The 18,280-nt window shown below is 42.3% G+C and overlaps 1 protein-coding gene across 1 annotated transcript in view; it reads left to right on the forward strand.

Moving 5' to 3' along the window:
- The window catches only part of LOC120548433 (echinoderm microtubule-associated protein-like 6), a 108,097-nt gene that overhangs the window by 9,990 nt on the left and 79,827 nt on the right, over positions 1-18,280 (forward strand). The window contains 4 exon segments of the mRNA XM_039784693.1: positions 443-578; positions 8,702-8,775; positions 9,832-9,959; positions 10,647-10,784. Coding sequence (XP_039640627.1) covers positions 443-578; positions 8,702-8,775; positions 9,832-9,959; positions 10,647-10,784 — 476 coding nt within the window.

Here is an 18,280-nt window from a genome sequence, read left to right on the forward strand (position 1 = left end):
AAAAAATTTGAACATCGACAACTTCTCAGTCCCTCCCCCCTTTCCGCTAAAGCCCAAAACGGTCTCCTAAGCCTGTGTGTGTGCGTGTGTGTGTGTGTATATATATGTGTGTGCGTGCGTGCGTGTGTGTGTGCGTGCGTGTGTGTGTGTTTGTGTGTGTGTTTGTGTGCGTGTGTGTCGTGTGTGCGTGTGTGTGTGTGTGTATATATATATGTGTGTGCGTGCGTGTGTGTGTGTGTGTGTGTTTGTGTGTGTGTTTGTGTGCGTGCGTGCGTGTGTGTGTGTGTGTGTGCGTGTGTGTGTTTGTGTGTGTGTTTGTGTGCGTGCGTGCGTGCGTGCGTGTGTGTGTGTGTGTGTGTCGTGTGTGTGTTTGTGTGTGTTTGTGTGCGTGCGTGTGTGTGTGTGCGTGTGTGTGCGCGTGTGTGTGTGTGTGTGTGTGTAGGCCGGTATCTTCAGCATGTATTCCTGTGAGGAGGGTTTCGCCACAGGAGGCAGAGACGGCTGCATCCGACTGTGGGACGCCGACTTCAAACCGATTACCAAGATCGATCTGCGAGAGGCCGAGCAGGGATACAAAGGTACTCAACAGCAGGACATAACCCTCCAGACGTAACCCCAAAACACAGTCCAGACGTAACCCCAAAACACAGTCCAGACATAACCCCAAAACACTGTCCAGACATAACTCCAAAACACAGTCCAGACATAACCCCAAAACACAGTCCAGACATAACTCCAAAACACAGTCCAGACATAACCCCAAAACACAGTCCAGACATAACCCCAAAACACTGTCCAGACATAACTCCAAAACACAGTCCAGACATAACCCCAAAACACAGTCCAGACATAACTCCAAAACACAGTCCAGACATAACTCCAAAACACAGTCCAGATATAACTCCAAAACACAGTCCAGACATAACCCCAAAACACTGTCCAGACATAACCCCAAAACACTGTCCAGACATAACCCCAAAACACTGTCCAGACATAACCCCAAAACACTGTCCAGACATAACCACAAAACACTGTCCAGACATAACCACAAAACACTGTCCAGACATAACCCCAAAACACTGTCCAGACATAACCACAAAACACTGTCCAGACATAACCACAAAACACAGTCTAGATAATGAACCGGCATGCTTGTTGGACGTTTAAAATCGTTTTTGTAGTGAAGCGTTTTCATCACCGCCTTTCGAGCAACGTTGATTTTGTAGCGATGTTTCTAGCGCTGCTTTTCGAGTGCCACCTTATGAGCGGCGATGCCTCTCTAGCTATGTTTCTAGCTATGTTTCTAGCTATGTTTCTAGCGATGCCTTTTTAGCTATGTTTCTAGCTATGTTTCTAGTGATGCCTTTTTAGCTATGTTTCTAGCTGTGTTTCTAGCTATGTTTCTAGTGATGCCTTTTTAGCTATGTTTCTAGCTATGTTTCTAGCTGTGTTTCTAGCTATGTTTCTAGCTATGTTTCTAGCTATGTTTCTAGCGATGCCTTTTTAGCTACGTTTCTAGCGATGCCTCTCTAGCTATGTTTCTAGCTATGTTTCTAGCTGTGTTTTTAGCTATGTTTCTAGCTGTGTTTTTAGCTATGTTTCTAGCTGTGTTTTTAGCTATGTTTCTAGCGATGCCTTTCTAGCTGTGTTTGTAGTTATGTTTCTAGCTATGTTTCTAGCTGTGTTTTTAGCTATGTTTCTAGCTGTGTTTTTAGCTATGTTTCTAGCGATGCCTTTCTAGCTATGTTTCTAGCGATGCCTTTCTAGCTATGTTTCTAGCTGTGTTTCTAGCTATGTTTCTAGCGATGCCTTTCTAGCTATGTTTCTAGCTGTGTTTCTAGCTACGTTTCTAGCGATGCCTTTCTAGCTATGTTTCTAGCTATGTTTCTAGCTGTGTTTTTAGCTATGTTTCTAGCTGTGTTTTTAGCTATGTTTCTAGCGATGCCTTTCTAGCTGTGTTTGTAGTTATGTTTCTAGCTATGTTTCTAGCTGTGTTTTTAGCTATGTTTCTAGCTGTGTTTTTAGCTATGTTTCTAGCGATGCCTTTCTAGCTATGTTTCTAGCGATGCCTTTCTAGCTATGTTTCTAGCGATGCCTTTCTAGCTATGTTTCTAGCTATGTTTCTAGCGATGCCTCTCTAGCTATGTTTCTAGCTATTTTTCTAGCTATGTTTCTAGCTATGTTTCTAGCGATGCCTTTCTAGCTATGTTTCTAGCGATGCCTTTCTAGCTATGTTTCTAGCGATGCCTTTCTAGCTATGTTTCTAACAATGCCTTTCTAGCTATGTTTCTATCGATGCCTCTCTAGCTATGTTTCTAGCTATGTTTCTAGCGATGCCTTTCTAGCTATGTTTCTAGTAATGTTTCTAGCGATGCCTTTGTAGCTATGTTTCTAGCGATGTCTCTCTAGCTATGTTTCTAGCTATGTTTCTAGCTGTGTTTCTAGCTATGTTTCTAGCGATGCCTCTCTAGCTATGTTTCTAGCGATGCCTTTCTAGCTATGTTTCTAGCGATGCCTTTCTAGCTATGTTTCTAACAATGCCTTTCTAGCTATGTTTCTATCGATGCCTCTCTAGCTATGTTTCTAGCTATGTTTCTAGCTATGTTTCTAGCGATGCCTTTCTAGCTATGTTTCTAGTAATGTTTCTAGCGATGCCTTTGTAGCTATGTTTCTAGCGATGTCTCTCTAGCTATGTTTCTAGCTATGTTTCTAGCTGTGTTTCTAGCTATGTTTCTATCGATGCCTCTCTAGCTATGTTTCTAGCTATGTTTCTAGCTATGTTTCTAGCGATGCCTTTCTAGCTATGTTTCTAGTAATGTTTCTAGCGATGCCTTTGTAGCTATGTTTCTAGCGATGTCTCTCTAGCTATGTTTCTAGCTATGTTTCTAGCTGTGTTTCTAGCTATGTTTCTAGCGATGCCTCTCTAGCTATGTTTCTAGCTGTGTTTCTAGCTATGTTTCTAGCGATGCCTCTCTAGCTATGTTTCTAGCTATGTTTCTAGCGATGCCTTTCTAGCTGTGTTTCTAGCTATGTTTCTAGCTATGTTTCTAGCAATGCCTTTCTAGCAACGCTTTTTGGTGTGATCGGCCCCTAACCATCTGTTGTGTGTGTGTGAAACTTTAAAACTGTTTATGAGTGGCCGGGTTGGTTCAGTGGGTAGAGCAGGCGCACATATACTGAGAGGTTTATGCCTCGACGCAGAGGTCCAGGGTTTGAATCCTATCTGTGATGATTTCCTGCATGTCTTCCCCCCCTCTCTCTCTCCTTTCTCACCTAGCTGTCCTGTCAAAAATTAAAGGCGGAAAAGCCCCAAAAAACCCCCAAAAAACACTGTTAATGAGAGGTCTGGCCTTTCCGTCTGTTTGTCCACCAGAAACACCCTGACTGGTTATTTAAACCTTTTCTTCAAACCTCATTTAACACGAATAAACCCACTGAGGTTAAAAATCTGTATTTCTGCTTTTCTGAAAGGCAAACTCTGCACGTCATCCTCCTCAGCAGGACAGAATAGATCGAAGACTCTTTTGTCAGCTGAAGGTTGTGACGCACGAGGCTCCTTTTGACAAAACCTGCAGAGGAGGTGGAAGCTCGAATCCTTCGCCTCCATTTCAGTCCCTCTCCTTTTAACTCTGACGATATTTGCAGAGAAGTTTGAACGTCATCGCCTGTCTTTAGTTAGTTAAAGAGAAAGTTTTCAGGGGTGTGAAAGTTTGTCTTCAGCAGGAGAAAGTGGCTGACCTGATTTTGGGGGAAAAACCCAGAGGTGGGGAATGTTTGAACTCCTAAAATTGTCGTTCTCCAGCAGACGAGATGTTATTTCCTGTGTGAGTAAAAGCTGCGGGGGTGAAGCATTAAGCCCCTGGCTCTGTTTTTACGTCTCCTCCTCTGAAGATTTGTGAGGAGAAAGTTAGAAAAGCAACGACGAAGAAGGAAATAAAGGTTTTGTCATCTCTGCTCTCAGTCAGAGTTGGATATGGCCTCGTTTCGGAGGAGTTGGGGAAGCTGGAAGATTAACTCCTTCCCCTCTCAAAGGGCTTTAGAGAATGTTACTCAGGAGATGGCTCCCTTTCTAACAAAGGTTAAGCACAGGAAAGGTTTTCACTCTTTTTCCTTTCTGGAGAGAGAATGCTAAGGCCTCTTTCCAGTCCCCGTTCCCGACCTGTTCGCGTGTCACAGTGTGACGTCAAATTGACGTAGATCTCGCTGGCGCGCCAGGATGTAAAGTGCGGGACCAGAGCAAACTGCACATTGCTTCACACACAAAAGTGAGTCAACGCATTCTCATGAATGATTTCGTACAAAAACGTATGCACAACGATCGGCATGATATCCTACGAAATGACAGCGTCCCGTCAGCGTTAGGTGACGGTCATGATGACGTTGTGATAGTTTTCCTGGATAGGGTTAAACTCGAGGGCAGCTGGACTTCTTCAAAGGTTTTCTGAAGTCATTTTGTCTCTCATTCGAAAGAGAGAGAAATAAAAAACAAGTTCAGGAAAGATTTCTTTTTGGAGCCAGTGGCCTGGGCATTGGCTTCGCCCGGAAGTTGCCGCTTGGGACAGCCTGATAATTTCATATAGGGGGCTCCCTCTCAGTACAATACAGAGTATGTACATAACACACTATTAATAAATGTGTCTTGTAGATCTTGAGAGCTCGCACTTGACACTACACTTCCTTGGGTCCGTAACAATACGCTCGCCAAGTGTGAAGTTGATCAAATGAACAGTTGTCGAGAAAATCGAAAGACAGGCAAACACACACACACACACACACACACACACACACACACACACACACACACACACACACACACACACACACATACACACACACACACACAGACAGACAGACAGACAGACACACACATACACACACAGACACATACACACACACATACACACACACAGACACACAAACAGACAGACAGACAGACAGACACACAGACACACACACACACACACACACAAAACTTACTTACAAACTATTGGATGGATTACCATGATATTTTGACATTTATGATTCCCAGAGGATGAAATCATACTTTCCTCTCGCACCATCATGAGGTTCACATTTGTGGTTAAAACACGTCTTTCAAATGATGCATCTTTTTACTTTACTTTTACTTTATTTTAAGTCTACTTTTACATTTCTGCTGTTTTTTTTGTAGAGACTCATAATAAAAACTAAAACTGTGTGTAAGATTTAGGTTGTTAGATCCAGAAGACGAGCGGTGCAAAAAAAACAACAACAATGTTCCTATTTTATTCTCCTTCGAAGTAGAAGCATCAAAGGTTAATTTGGATGGCAGATATCTGAATCCTTCTCCTGAAGCCTTTAGGGCCAAAAAAGGATTTGCATGAGAAGACACGTAGTGTTCAAGGCTGACAAGAAAAGCATCATCTGTCATTATGTTCGTGGCTCCACTTCCACACCGCTGACAGATATTTCCCCTAAAAAATACATCAAGCAACATTAAAAAGCAAAATAAACCCGAGTGCATGAATCAGAGGAAGAGAAAACGTCAAAATGAAATGAAAGCAAGACAAGATCATTAATTTCTTCTCATATTTCTTTCGTCTGGGGGGGCGGGGGAGTTTTTCCCTTCCTTCTGGCTGATATTAACACTTGTGAGATGACATGTCAGTGCTCTTACACTCCAAATCGAAAACCTCACTCGCTGATTCACGCTGTTGGCGACAGTAGACGGGTCTAATTGGCGAGCGCTGCGCTGCTGAACGGCTCTGCTTGTTCAATTTTAGATGCTGGGGAACAGGAGAGGTTGGAAGGTACTTAGAAAGACAAATGTGTGTGTCACTTCCTCTGGTCTTTACAAGACATAACAGTGTCTCCTTTAGGATTTTTTTTAGCAGTGGGGGCAGGTCTGTCCGAACGACAACCCTGCTGCTGTTTAAGAGCGTGAAGATCATCGTAGGGAGGAGGTCTGGGGGGGATGTTTGGCTCCTACAACACAGGGCTTTGAAAAGGGGAGAAAACACAAGGCTTTCAACCAGGAAACAGGTGTTCATGTCCTGGAAGAAGTTAAGAAGAAAACACAAGGCTTTCACCCAGGAAAGAGGTGTTCATGTCCTGAAGAAGTTAAGGAGAAAACACAAGACTTTCACCCAGGAAACAGGTGTTCATGTCCTGGAAGAAGTTAAGGAGAAAACACAAGGCTTTCACCCAGGAAAGAGGTGTTCATGTCCTGAAGAAGTTAAGGAGAAAACACAAGACTTTCACCCAGGAAACAGGTGTTCATGTCCTGGAAGAAGTTAAGGAGAAAACAAGACTTTCACCCAGGAAACAGGTGTTCATGTCCTGAAGAAGTTAAGGAGAAAACACAAGACTTTCACCCTGGAAACAGGTGTTCATGTCCTGGAAGAAGTTAAGGAGAAAACACAAGACTTTCACCCAGGAAACAGGTGTTCATGTCCTGAAGAAGTTAAGGAGAAAACACAAGACTTTCACCCAGGAAACAGGTGTTCATGTCCCGGAAGAAGTTAAGGAGAAAACACAAGACTTTCACCCAGGAAACAGGTGTTCATGTCCTGGAAGAAGTTAAGGAGAAAACACAAGACTTTCACCCAGGAAACAGGTGTTCATGTCCTGGAAGAAGTTAAGGAGAAAACACAAGACTTTCACCCAGGAAACAGGTGTTCATGTCCTGGAAGAAGTTAAGGAGAAAACACAAGACTTTCACCCAGGAAACAGGTGTTCATGTCCTGGAAGAAGTTAAGGAGAAAACACAAGACTTTCACCCAGGAAACAGGTGTTCATGTCCTGAAGAAGTTAAGGAGAAAACACAAGACTTTCCCCCAGGAAACAGGTGTTCATGTCCTGGAAGAAGTTAAGGAGAAAACACAAGACTTTCACCCAGGAAACAGGTGTGTCCTGAAGAAGTTAAGGAGAAAACACAAGACTTTCACCCTGGAGTGTTTTAACCCTAACCACCATCTTTTTCCTTATCTTAACGAGTCGTTTTGGTGTCTAAACTTAACTGTAACAGTCGCAGAAATGACTGCAACCTCACGGTGCTCTGTACACGGCTCACAGTCCCCTTTTCTCGCTAAATTTAACTGTAAAACCGCTAACCTTAACTGTCACGTGACGTAGGATAGGCCTATCATACGAAACCCGCTAATGAGAATGCGTTGGTTCACAACCAAAGCGAAACTAGTGTTCTGCGTGGCGCTGTGTCGCTACAGCCTGTCAGCGTTGAGATTCTCTCGCATAGCAGAGCTCCGATTGATCCAAACTCCAGTCAGAAAATAAGCTTTTTTTTAAAAGTTGTGTGCTTGTCGTCTTGCGGACAGACCTGACAAAATGTTTTGACAAATCGGCATCATGATGTAGTTGTTTCGGCATCCTTCTTGATCCGTTTATGGCAATTAAATCAGAGCAGAGTCTGGAAATCACGTAGCGCTGGAAGCGGCAGCGAAACGGACGCAGTTTTTGAAGACGGCGGTGAAATTCATCGAGCTGTGTGCTCCGTTTCAGTCCTTCTCTTCCCCCTCTGAGGATACTTGCTAGCAGGAAATGATCAGCTTAGCAGGAAAACACTGTCTGAGGAAAGAAAGATTGACTTTATACTAACTGTTGACGACTTGTTAATTAACTGGAGGTAATGAGAGCCGAGAGGTGAGATCAGAAACTCCTACTTATCAATAATAATCTCATCTTATTATCTACTAATATTAATAGAAGATAGATGATTGGGCTGTGGGAACATAGGGCTGTGGGAACATAGGGCGGTGGGAACATAGAGCTGTGGGACCATTGGGCTGTGGGAACATAGAGCGCTGTGGGAACAATGGGCTGTGGGGAACATAGGGCGCTATGGGAACATAGGGCTGTGGGAACATAGGGCTGTGGGAACATAGAGCTGTGGGACCATAGGGCTGTGGGAACATAGAGCTGTGGGAACATAGGGCTGTGGGACCATTGGGCTGTGGGAACATTGGGCTGTGAGACCATAGGGCTGTGGGACCATAGGTCTGTGGGAACATAGAGCTGTGGGAACATAGGGCTGCTGGGACCATTGGGCTGTGGGAACATAGGGCTGTGGGAACATAGAGCTGTGAGACCATAGGGCTGTGGGAACATAGAGCGTGGGAACATAGAGCTGTGGGAACATAAGGCTGTGAGACCATAGGGCTGTGGGAACATAGAGCTGTGGGAACATAGGGCTGTGGGACCATTGGGCTGTGGGAACATTGGGCTGTGAGACCATAGGGCTGTGGGACCATAGGTCTGTGGGAACATAGAGCTGTGGGAACATAGAGCTGTGAGACCATAGGGCTGTGGGAACATAGAGCTGTGGGAACATAGAGCTGTGGGAACATAAGGCTGTGAGACCATAGGGCTGTGGGAACATAGAGCTGTGGGAACATAGAGCTGTGGGAACATAGAGCTGTGGGAACATATGGCTGTGGTAACATAGGGCTGACCCCATCCTAACAATCCATCTTCAACTTTTCTCTCTGTCTTTACTGGCTTTCTCTTTAAAGGCTCATTATATTTTCATTCATCTGCTTTTATCTTTTCATGCATTTTTACATTTTCATCCTTCACTATGTCTCAGCATTTCCTTTCCTCCATCTTTTCCTTTTCTTTCCCTTTTCTCTCTCGTACCCCTCCTGTTTCTCCAGATGTTTCGATGGTTATTTTCAGCTGATCTGATCCTCCTCTCCCCCACCCACAGGTCTGTCTATTCGCAGTGTGTGCTGGCGGGCCGACCGGATCCTGGCAGGAACGCAAGACAGCGAGATCTTTGAGGTGAGAGAGGAGACAAATGATAGGAAACGACAACAAAAGCAGCAGTCGCATGCTGTTCCACACACACGCACACACACACACACACGCACACACAGACACAGACTAGCACACACACGCACACACACAGACACACACACAGACTAGCGCACAGACACACACACACACACAGACACACAGACAACTCGCGCACAGAGCCACACACAGACACACACACAGACACAAACAGACACAGACTGGGCACACGACACGCGCCCACAGACACACACACAGACTAAGCGACACACACACACACACACACACACACACACACACACACACACACAGACTAGCACACACACGCACACACACACACACAGACTAGCGCACAGACACACACACACACACACACACACACACGCACAGTGACACACACATGCACACACACACACACACACACACACACATACACAGTGACACACACAAGCACACGCACACACAGAAACACATACAGACACACATACAAGCACATATACACACACACACACACACACACACACACACACACACACACACACACACACACACACACACACACACACACACAAGTGACATATATAATCTGTTTTTTAAACTGCATTTATCCGCACTGTGTCATACAAAAAACTGATTTATTTACATAAAGTGATATATGCTGCTGTGTATGGGGCCACGTTTATTCCAGTTTATACTAGTTTAATACCATTTTAAAACTGTTTATACCAGTTTATACTGATATTTTCTTCCAGTTTAAACCAGTTTACATCTGTTTCGACCAGTTTATACCACATTATATCCATTTAAACCGGTTTATACCAGTTAAAACCTATAGGTGAAGGCAGTGGTCGTAAAGGGCTGTCTGGCAGCAAGGTAAAGCGTTGAAGATACTCTAAATATAGCGTCCAGTTAATCTGATACAGATGTTTGAGGAGCTCAAGCAACCACACTTTAAAACATCTCAACTAGACAGAAGAGGAGCCTGATCTTGATAGTTAACGTTTGAAAGTAAGGATGCGTGTGTGTGTTTCTGCGAGTGTGCAGGTGATGGTGAGGGATCGGGACAAGCCGCTGCTGATCATGCAGGGCCACAGCGAGGGCGAGCTCTGGGCGCTCGACGTTCACCCCAAAAAACCTCTGGCTGTCACCGGCAGCGACGACCGCTCCGTCAGGTCAGTGCAGGAAACACACAAACTACAGCTTACAGGTTCAGTGTTAGAGTTGGTTTCTAGCAGCATCTGAGATTCCTCAGAGACCAATTAAATATTGTAGAAATATGTCTATAATCTAGATGTGTTATTCTGATTATTAAAGGTGCAGTAGTTAAGCCTTATAAAATTAACTTTCTGTCATACTTGCTGAAACTGACCCTATGTTCCAGTAGAACTACATGAAGCATGTAAATTAAAAAATAAATCCAGCTCCTCTGGCACCACCTACAGCCTGGAGTGAGATTTGCAAAAATCCACAGCTCCCTGTTCAGATGCACCAATCAGGGCCCATTATCAGCAACCATTCATCCAGTGTCCCAAAGGCCCATTCTGTTCACTAATCTGATAACATTTTAAAAGGCTAGCTGATTAAACATTGGAGAACCATTTTGCAATTATGTAAGCACATAATCATAATCATAATCAGAAAAGCTTTATTGCCAAGTATGTTTTTTTACACATACAAGGAATTTGTTTTGGTGTAGGTGCATGTCACACATTCTCTAAAATAAGTTAAACAAATAGGTTAAACAGAACAAACAATATAAGTATAAATATATATATATATATATATATATATATTTATATATACTGTATAAAGCTGAAAAAAGCAGAGAGGAAACATAGTTTTATGTGTTTGTGTGTCAGGTTGTGGAGTCTGGTGGATCACGCCCTCATCGCTCGCTGCAACATGGAGGAGGCGGTGCGCAGCGTGGCGTTCAGCGTAGACGGATACCAGCTGGCTCTGGGCATGAAGGACGGCTCCTTCACTGTGCTGAGAGTCAGGTAGCACACACACACACACACACACACACACACACACACACACACACACACACACACACACACACACACACACACACACACACAAGCACACAACGCGCACACAGTGACACACACACAGTGAACACACACACACACACACACACACAGTGACACACACAAACGAACACACGCCCACACAGACACACACACACACGCACACAAAACGCACGCACACACACACAGTGACACACACACACACACACACAGAATAACAAGCATATACACACGCGCACACACACACACACACGCACACACACACACTCCCAGGCACACACACACACACACACACACACAGACACACACGTACACACACAAACACACGCTTTACGAATGACACACACACACACACACACACACACACACAGTGAACACACACACACACACAGTGACACACACAGACAAAACAGACAAAGCATATATACACGCACACACACACACACACTCCCAGGCGCACACACACACACATACATACACACACAAATGCATACACGCACACACACAGTGACACACATGCACACACACACACACACTCAAAGACACACACACACACACACACACACAGTGACACACATGCACACACACACACACACTCAGACACACACACACACACACACACTATTAAGATGAATATCTTAATAGATTGGCTTGCTCATGTCTTTCATTTAAGATAATGCTTCCACGTGCTTCTTTATTGCGGCTGATATGAATGCAGATGTTTCCGATGGCAGCTTTTTATTTGCCAAATATTTAATGCAGTTCTGTTCTGATAACAGTCTAATAATACTTTCTAGCAAAGTGCTCTTGCCTGATAGTAGCTACACTTACATCAGCGAGGCGTGGCACACAACCTCATGGCTACATCACTGCATTTGCTCGGCTGATGCACATGATTCTTTAGAGGCCATGAGAATTAATTATGAATTTGCCACTACTGATCATGTGCCTTTTTCTCTATCTGTAAATCTACGCCATATACCTGCTCTGGTGTCTGTAGATAACAACATGTGTGTGGGGAAAATAGATTGGTCTAACCTGACTGAGCAGGATCTTAAAGATTACTATATACAGTCTGACATCTTGTTGAGTAACATTGAATTACCAAAGATTCCACTGCATGCTGTGATATTACAGTAATTGTAAGAACCCTCAACATGGTATTGAGCTGTTCTCCCTGTATGAGAATATTGTATAAGACACATAATTACTATGTGGAAGAGATACATGCTGAGGCAAGAAGGGCCTTCAAAGCATGGGTTGAGTCAGGCAGACATAAACATGGTCCCTTATTTGAATATAAGAAAAAATTTAAATGTGCTCTATGTTCTGTTAAGAGGAATGAAAATACAATGAGGTCTGACTCTCTGCAATACAATAGTCCTATTCATTTCTGGAAAGAAAGGCAAGGCAAGGCAGCTTTATTTGTATGGCACATTTCAGCAACAGGGCATTTCAAAGTGCTGTACATAAAAACAATTAAAAAGTTAAAAAAATATATAAATATAATATAAAATACGAGAGTAAAAGTTACAGTGCAGTAGAAGAAATTAAATATTAAAGAGCAGTTAAAAACAGCTCAAAATATAGAAGCAGACAAAATACGAGATTTTAGACAAATGAATAAGCCGTTGCTCTATACACACGCAATCCTTGCCGTTCCCAGAACTGGACAGTCCCACCGGTCTTACTTTTTCAAAAGAATGAATAACTGTAAAACATTGTTACCAACAAACATTGATGGTGTCAGCGGCTCAGAAAAAATTACTCAGTTGTGGCAGAAACATTAATATGAGCTGTTTAACTGTGGTAAAAGTAACTCATTTACAGTGGGTAACATTGCTAGTAATGGAGATGTGACTGTTTTCCCTCAATAAATATATGATGCAATTATGATGCTAAAAGATAATAAGGCACGTGGTATGGATAAGATTTCTGCGGAGAATTTAAAACTTGCGAGTAGAAAACTCTGTCCCCTTATTGCTATTTGTTTTACTGGGTTGTTAGCCCATGGTATTCTACCTGATTCTATTTTATCTGTCACATTAGTGCCTATCATCAAAGACAAAGCTGGCAAAATGAACAGCTTGGATAATTACCGGCCTATAGCTCTGGCCAGTATTTTATCCAAGGTCTTGGAGAGGACTATACTGAATAGGCTGGAACAGTTTGACCTGACCTCTGAGAACTAGTTTGGCTTCAAACCTAAACATGGCACCGATATGTGTATTTGTGCCTTAAAGGAGGTCCTAGATTTGTATTACAGGCATAAATGGCTATGTAATATGAACAATGTATTAACAACATGTACAGATATGTGCAATGCAGTAGCAGTGACATTATAATAGTAGTAAGAACTAGAAAATTCCGGAAGAAATTTTGACAGTGTGCCTACTACTTGGTGCACATCCGAATAACACTAGCTAAGTTGATACATAGGTCACACTGTCACTGAGAGAGAGAGAGAGGAGAGAGAGGAGAGAGAGAGAGAGAGAATACAATTGTTTAACAATAGCAATAGGGAATGGATAGATGGGCTTACAAGACACCACAAATGCATACAGGTCAAGACCAGAGTACAGCGTAGTACCACTTACCGTTTCTTTCGATTTTTTAGTCTGGTGGGTTTAGGATGCTTAAAGTACTGATTATTTACATGGAGTCTGGTGGATTTAGGATGCTTAAAGTACTGTTTATTTATATGGAGTCTGGTGGGTTTAGGATGCTTAAAGTACTAATTATTTACATGGAGTCTGGTGGATTTAGGATGCTTAAAGTACTGTTTATTTACATGGAGTCACAGATATGTATATTTTTTCCTTTCAATGTTTCCGCATCAGAAATTTGGGTCTCTTTCAGCCAAATTGCCCCAAAAATAACACGGATGGTTACACACAACACTCATCGCAGGTCAAATTTAGAATCAGTTCACTACTTTCATTGAGTTTTGGGTTTTTTCTTAAATTTTGAACTATGAAATCTCTCGCTTTCTAAACATTGTCCTGACTAAACAGTGACAGTCTGTGATTATCCACTAAATCGTAAAAACTAGCCTAATAAGTTGATGTTAGTGGTGAATCCAGTGGTAGTGAAAAGAAAGCTAAAAAAAAGGTAATCTTGAAAAGAAATTTGCCAGAAACATAAAAAAAAGCATCTAAAAAGGGTTAATTTTCATTTTTTACCTGGGAGTACAACAAGTTGCACGGTCGAAGACAACACAAGGGTTAAAGGAGGTCTTACATTTGTATTACAGGCATAATTCCACAATTTGTATGTGTTTTATTGATGCCTCTAAAGCCTTTGATCGTGGAAATCATGAGAAGCTATTCCACAAATTGCACAACAAATATCTAGTGAGAATCTTGGCTTTTTGGTATGCTCATCAGTCAATGTATGTGCAATGGGGTAACTATATGTCTGCCCCATTCAATGTAAGCAATGGAGTTAGGCAGGGAAGCATTTTTATATCCCTTTCTTTTTAATATTTATATGGATGATCTATCAAAGCTGCTAAACAACTGTGGAACAGGCTGTATGTTTGGGGACACCATTATCAACCACCTGATGTACGCAGATGATCTGGTGATTCTTTGTCCATATAGTGCTGGCCTTCAACAGTTACTAAAGGTCTGCTCCCAATATGGCAGTAATATTATGATTGCTAGAAGCAGGGAGGACAATAAACTGTAATTTCCTGCTTTCTCTCTGTCTGGTACTGTCCTTAAAGTGTGTGATGAGGTCAAATACCTAGGGCACTATATAACTGATGACCTGTCTGATGATAGGGACATTCACAGACAGTACTGTATGATGTATGCACAAGCTAATATACTGAAGCTCACTTTGAGATTGTGGAACCATTGGCATTTTAGTCTATATGCTAATATCTGAACACTCTTTTTCTGTATTGTGGAACTCTGACTGACACACGCACACACGCACACGCACACACACACACACACACACACACACACACACACACACACACACACACACACACACACACACACACACACACACACACCTCTTATCTCCGAATAATGTGTGTATGAAGACACGTCAGACTCTGTGGTTTTAGAGGTGTGTAAAGGACATTTATTTCTGGATAGAGAGCTGATACTGCAAACTTTCCTCTGATGATGAGACAAAGAAGTCATGTTGTTAAAAAAAGAAAAAGAGCAGCTGCTGATGAGGGTTGGCATGGCTATCTGACAGCCACATCCTGTGTGGAGGTATCAGCCTACATAGGGACGTCTACAGAGAGGCTGTTGCTCTAATCTGGATAAAAAAAGGCAACAGAGTAGAATAAAATAATAACTTATTCACACTGCTATTCACAGCATAGATACTATATACTGGGCATCTATTATTGTAGGAAACATTAGTTTTAATGAGTTATGAGGCTACTCTAATTTAAAGAAAAGGCTTCTAATAAAACAGGCCTACACACACACACACACACACACACACACACAGATACTGGACATGGGCTTCAAATGTTGTTTTCCTCCTGTCCAGCCACTCCTGAACTACAAACAATGTCAGAAGCATCTTACGTGGGCTAAAGAAAAAAATAACTGGTCTCTTACTCAGTGGTCCAAAGTCCTCTTTTCTGATGAGAGCAAATTTGGCATCTCATTTGGAAACCAAGGTCCCAGAGTCTGGAGTAAAAATAGAGAGGCACACAATACAAGATGCTTGAAGTCCAGTGTGAAGTTTCCACAATCTGTGTTGATTTGGGGAGCCATGTCATCTGCTGGTGTTGGTCCACTGTGCTTTATTAAGTCCAGAGTCCAGGACAATTAAATTCATGTTATAAACTTCTACATGTCTGCATCTGTAAACCCAATACTTGACTGCTGCTCCACATTCTCATGCCCACACTGCCAAAAGTACCAAAACCTGGTTCAATGACCATGGGATTACTGTGCTTGATTGGCCAGCAAACCCGTCAAATTATATTGATAGTTTTTATGAGAAGAGAGGGCCAGGGCAAATCACATGTCATTGCATTCTCTCTGTACTTTGTACTTTTAAATGCACATGACAGTTAACTTGAACTTGAAGTTATTATGGTCTGTTTCTGACTGTTTCGGTTAGGAATAATTGCTTTAGTTTCCTAAATGACTCATTAAAGGAGCGATCTAGATTTATGGGGACTCCACCGGAGCTGGAGACGCTTCTGCTTGAGGCTGCTGCATGTCATGCTGAGTGTTGATTGGCTGTTACTCGTCTAACATCTAGCCAACCAGATAGTGTTGTGGGCGGGACATGAAGTGAGACTCAGTGGTGAGTGAAACGGGTCAGAGGGAGAGACTCAGAGCTGTAGCTGAGACAAAGTAGAACACCTTTTATTTCATTAACTTTATAATAAAACACAGATACAGATCATCTGCAAACTGCCAAATACTTGACAGAGCCTTCACAGTTGCTGCTCCACGACGGTGGAAGCTGTTGCCTTCAGATATCAGATGTGCTCCCTCCATTTCTGTTTTTATATCTGGGATAAAGTCAATGTATAACTCTCTAATCTCTCAATCTGTTCTCATCATGTCTATCATTCTGGGTTTTGGGAACTGCTGCTTGTTGTTGGTGTTGGGATCTTCTTTTTGGGTTTTGATATTTACATTTTAATGTAATGTACTTTTATTCAGCACTTTGGTCAGATTAATGTGTGTTTAAATGTGCTCTAGAAATCAACTTTACTTATACTGAAAGTTAACATAAGAAACATTTTACAGAACGAGAGATATGTTGCTTATAATAATTAATCAGAAATCACAATCAAAACAGTAAAAACTGGTTCCCAAGTTATATTGTTTTTTAATAATGTTTATTATACAGACGATAGATTATAGCTATAGACCAAGATATAATAACAAGTTTATAACACTGACAACACTGCAAGATACAACTATTATAAATGCATTAAAGACAATTCATATTCCTTCATATATTATATACAACATCACATAATCTTTAGATTTAAAATACAACATCTGGAACACACACACACACACACACAGACACAGACACACACACACACACACACACATAAAGGTAAAATGATTTGTAATAAAACTCTTAGGTGAATTAAAAAGTGAATTCCCAACATGTTAAACTATTGAACCAATCTCCGCTAACAGAGCAGCCCCTGAAGCCCAAAGCAGTGATCCCTATAATAACACACAGCCACAACAACATCAAGAACAGATCAACTAACTCAATATATATACAATATAATATCATCTACATATACAATATAATATCATCTACATAAATACATAACATACTAATACAGAAGATAAAGGAACAGCTGCACCCTGTCCGGATCAAAGGTTACCTTCTAACATTCAAAACTTATTTTATATTATTATAATAATAATCATTGGGTATTTGTGTCTTATTTCCCATAATATCTGTTTGTTGTTTTGTTATCTCTCTCTCTGTCTCTTGTGTTCTAATGTAATGTTTTCCCTGCATGAATGTGTCCCAGCCCTTGTTTTAAAGCCAGTGTATACCAGGCTGTATTAAAGCCAATGATGAGATGATCATATGCATATTAAAGCTGCTCTCCTCTCCGTGTCCTCAGGTTCACAGCGACTACAGCAACACAGAGCATCAGCAGCAGGACACTGAGCACTGAGCATCGCACTTTGAAGAAGGTGGAGTAAATCCCAAAGGGCTCCATGTACACTAACACAGTTCTGCTGGTTGACACACACTGACCATCTTGGTCAATAACTGCACACCAGTACTGCCCTGTGTCTCCCACTGCGGTATTAGAGATAACCAGGAGACCTTTATCATCGTACCAGCTCACTCTGCTCATGCTCTGATCAGACTCTACACTAAAGATTCTTCCCTCTGTTCGGTTCGACTTGATAAACCAACCATGCTCCCTACTCATTCCCCTATCTCTGCATCTGAGAGTTACTTCTTTTCCCTCTGAGAAGAGCTCTACAACAAGGGGTGCAAATTTCGGACACACAAATAGCATATACCGTTGCTCTCTCCTAGAGGCTTTACAGGAGTACGAACCAGATTGATTTAACATTAGAGATGAAAACACCAGCGAGTAGTTTTGGTCCACAGTCTGGTTTTGTTTTCCTGGGTCAGTGTAAGAGGATGTTTTGAGATTATACTTCCTCCAACGTGGGGGCTGTTCATCAGTGGAGTCAGTGATAGCGCACGGCAACACAGCGGTCTCTCCCACTGAGCGGTAGATCATCTCAGACAATCTCAACTCTACAATGTGACTGCTAACACACTGCTGTTGGTTCATCATCAGACAGCTGTACCATGCTAAATCTGCTGTTGTGACGTTGGAAACACGAAGAGCTGATGTGTTTGTCACCACTTGGTATCTTCCTCTAACATTGTCCATCACTAATGTCGTCTTGTCCCCCAAAACTCTGCTCCATGTTTCTTGCTCATATCTAAAGTCCCGTTTGAGCCACTGG

The sequence above is a fragment of the Perca fluviatilis genome, chromosome 19 (assembly GCF_010015445.1).
Source record: "Perca fluviatilis chromosome 19, GENO_Pfluv_1.0, whole genome shotgun sequence".
Taxonomy (NCBI): Eukaryota; Metazoa; Chordata; class Actinopteri; order Perciformes; family Percidae; genus Perca; species Perca fluviatilis.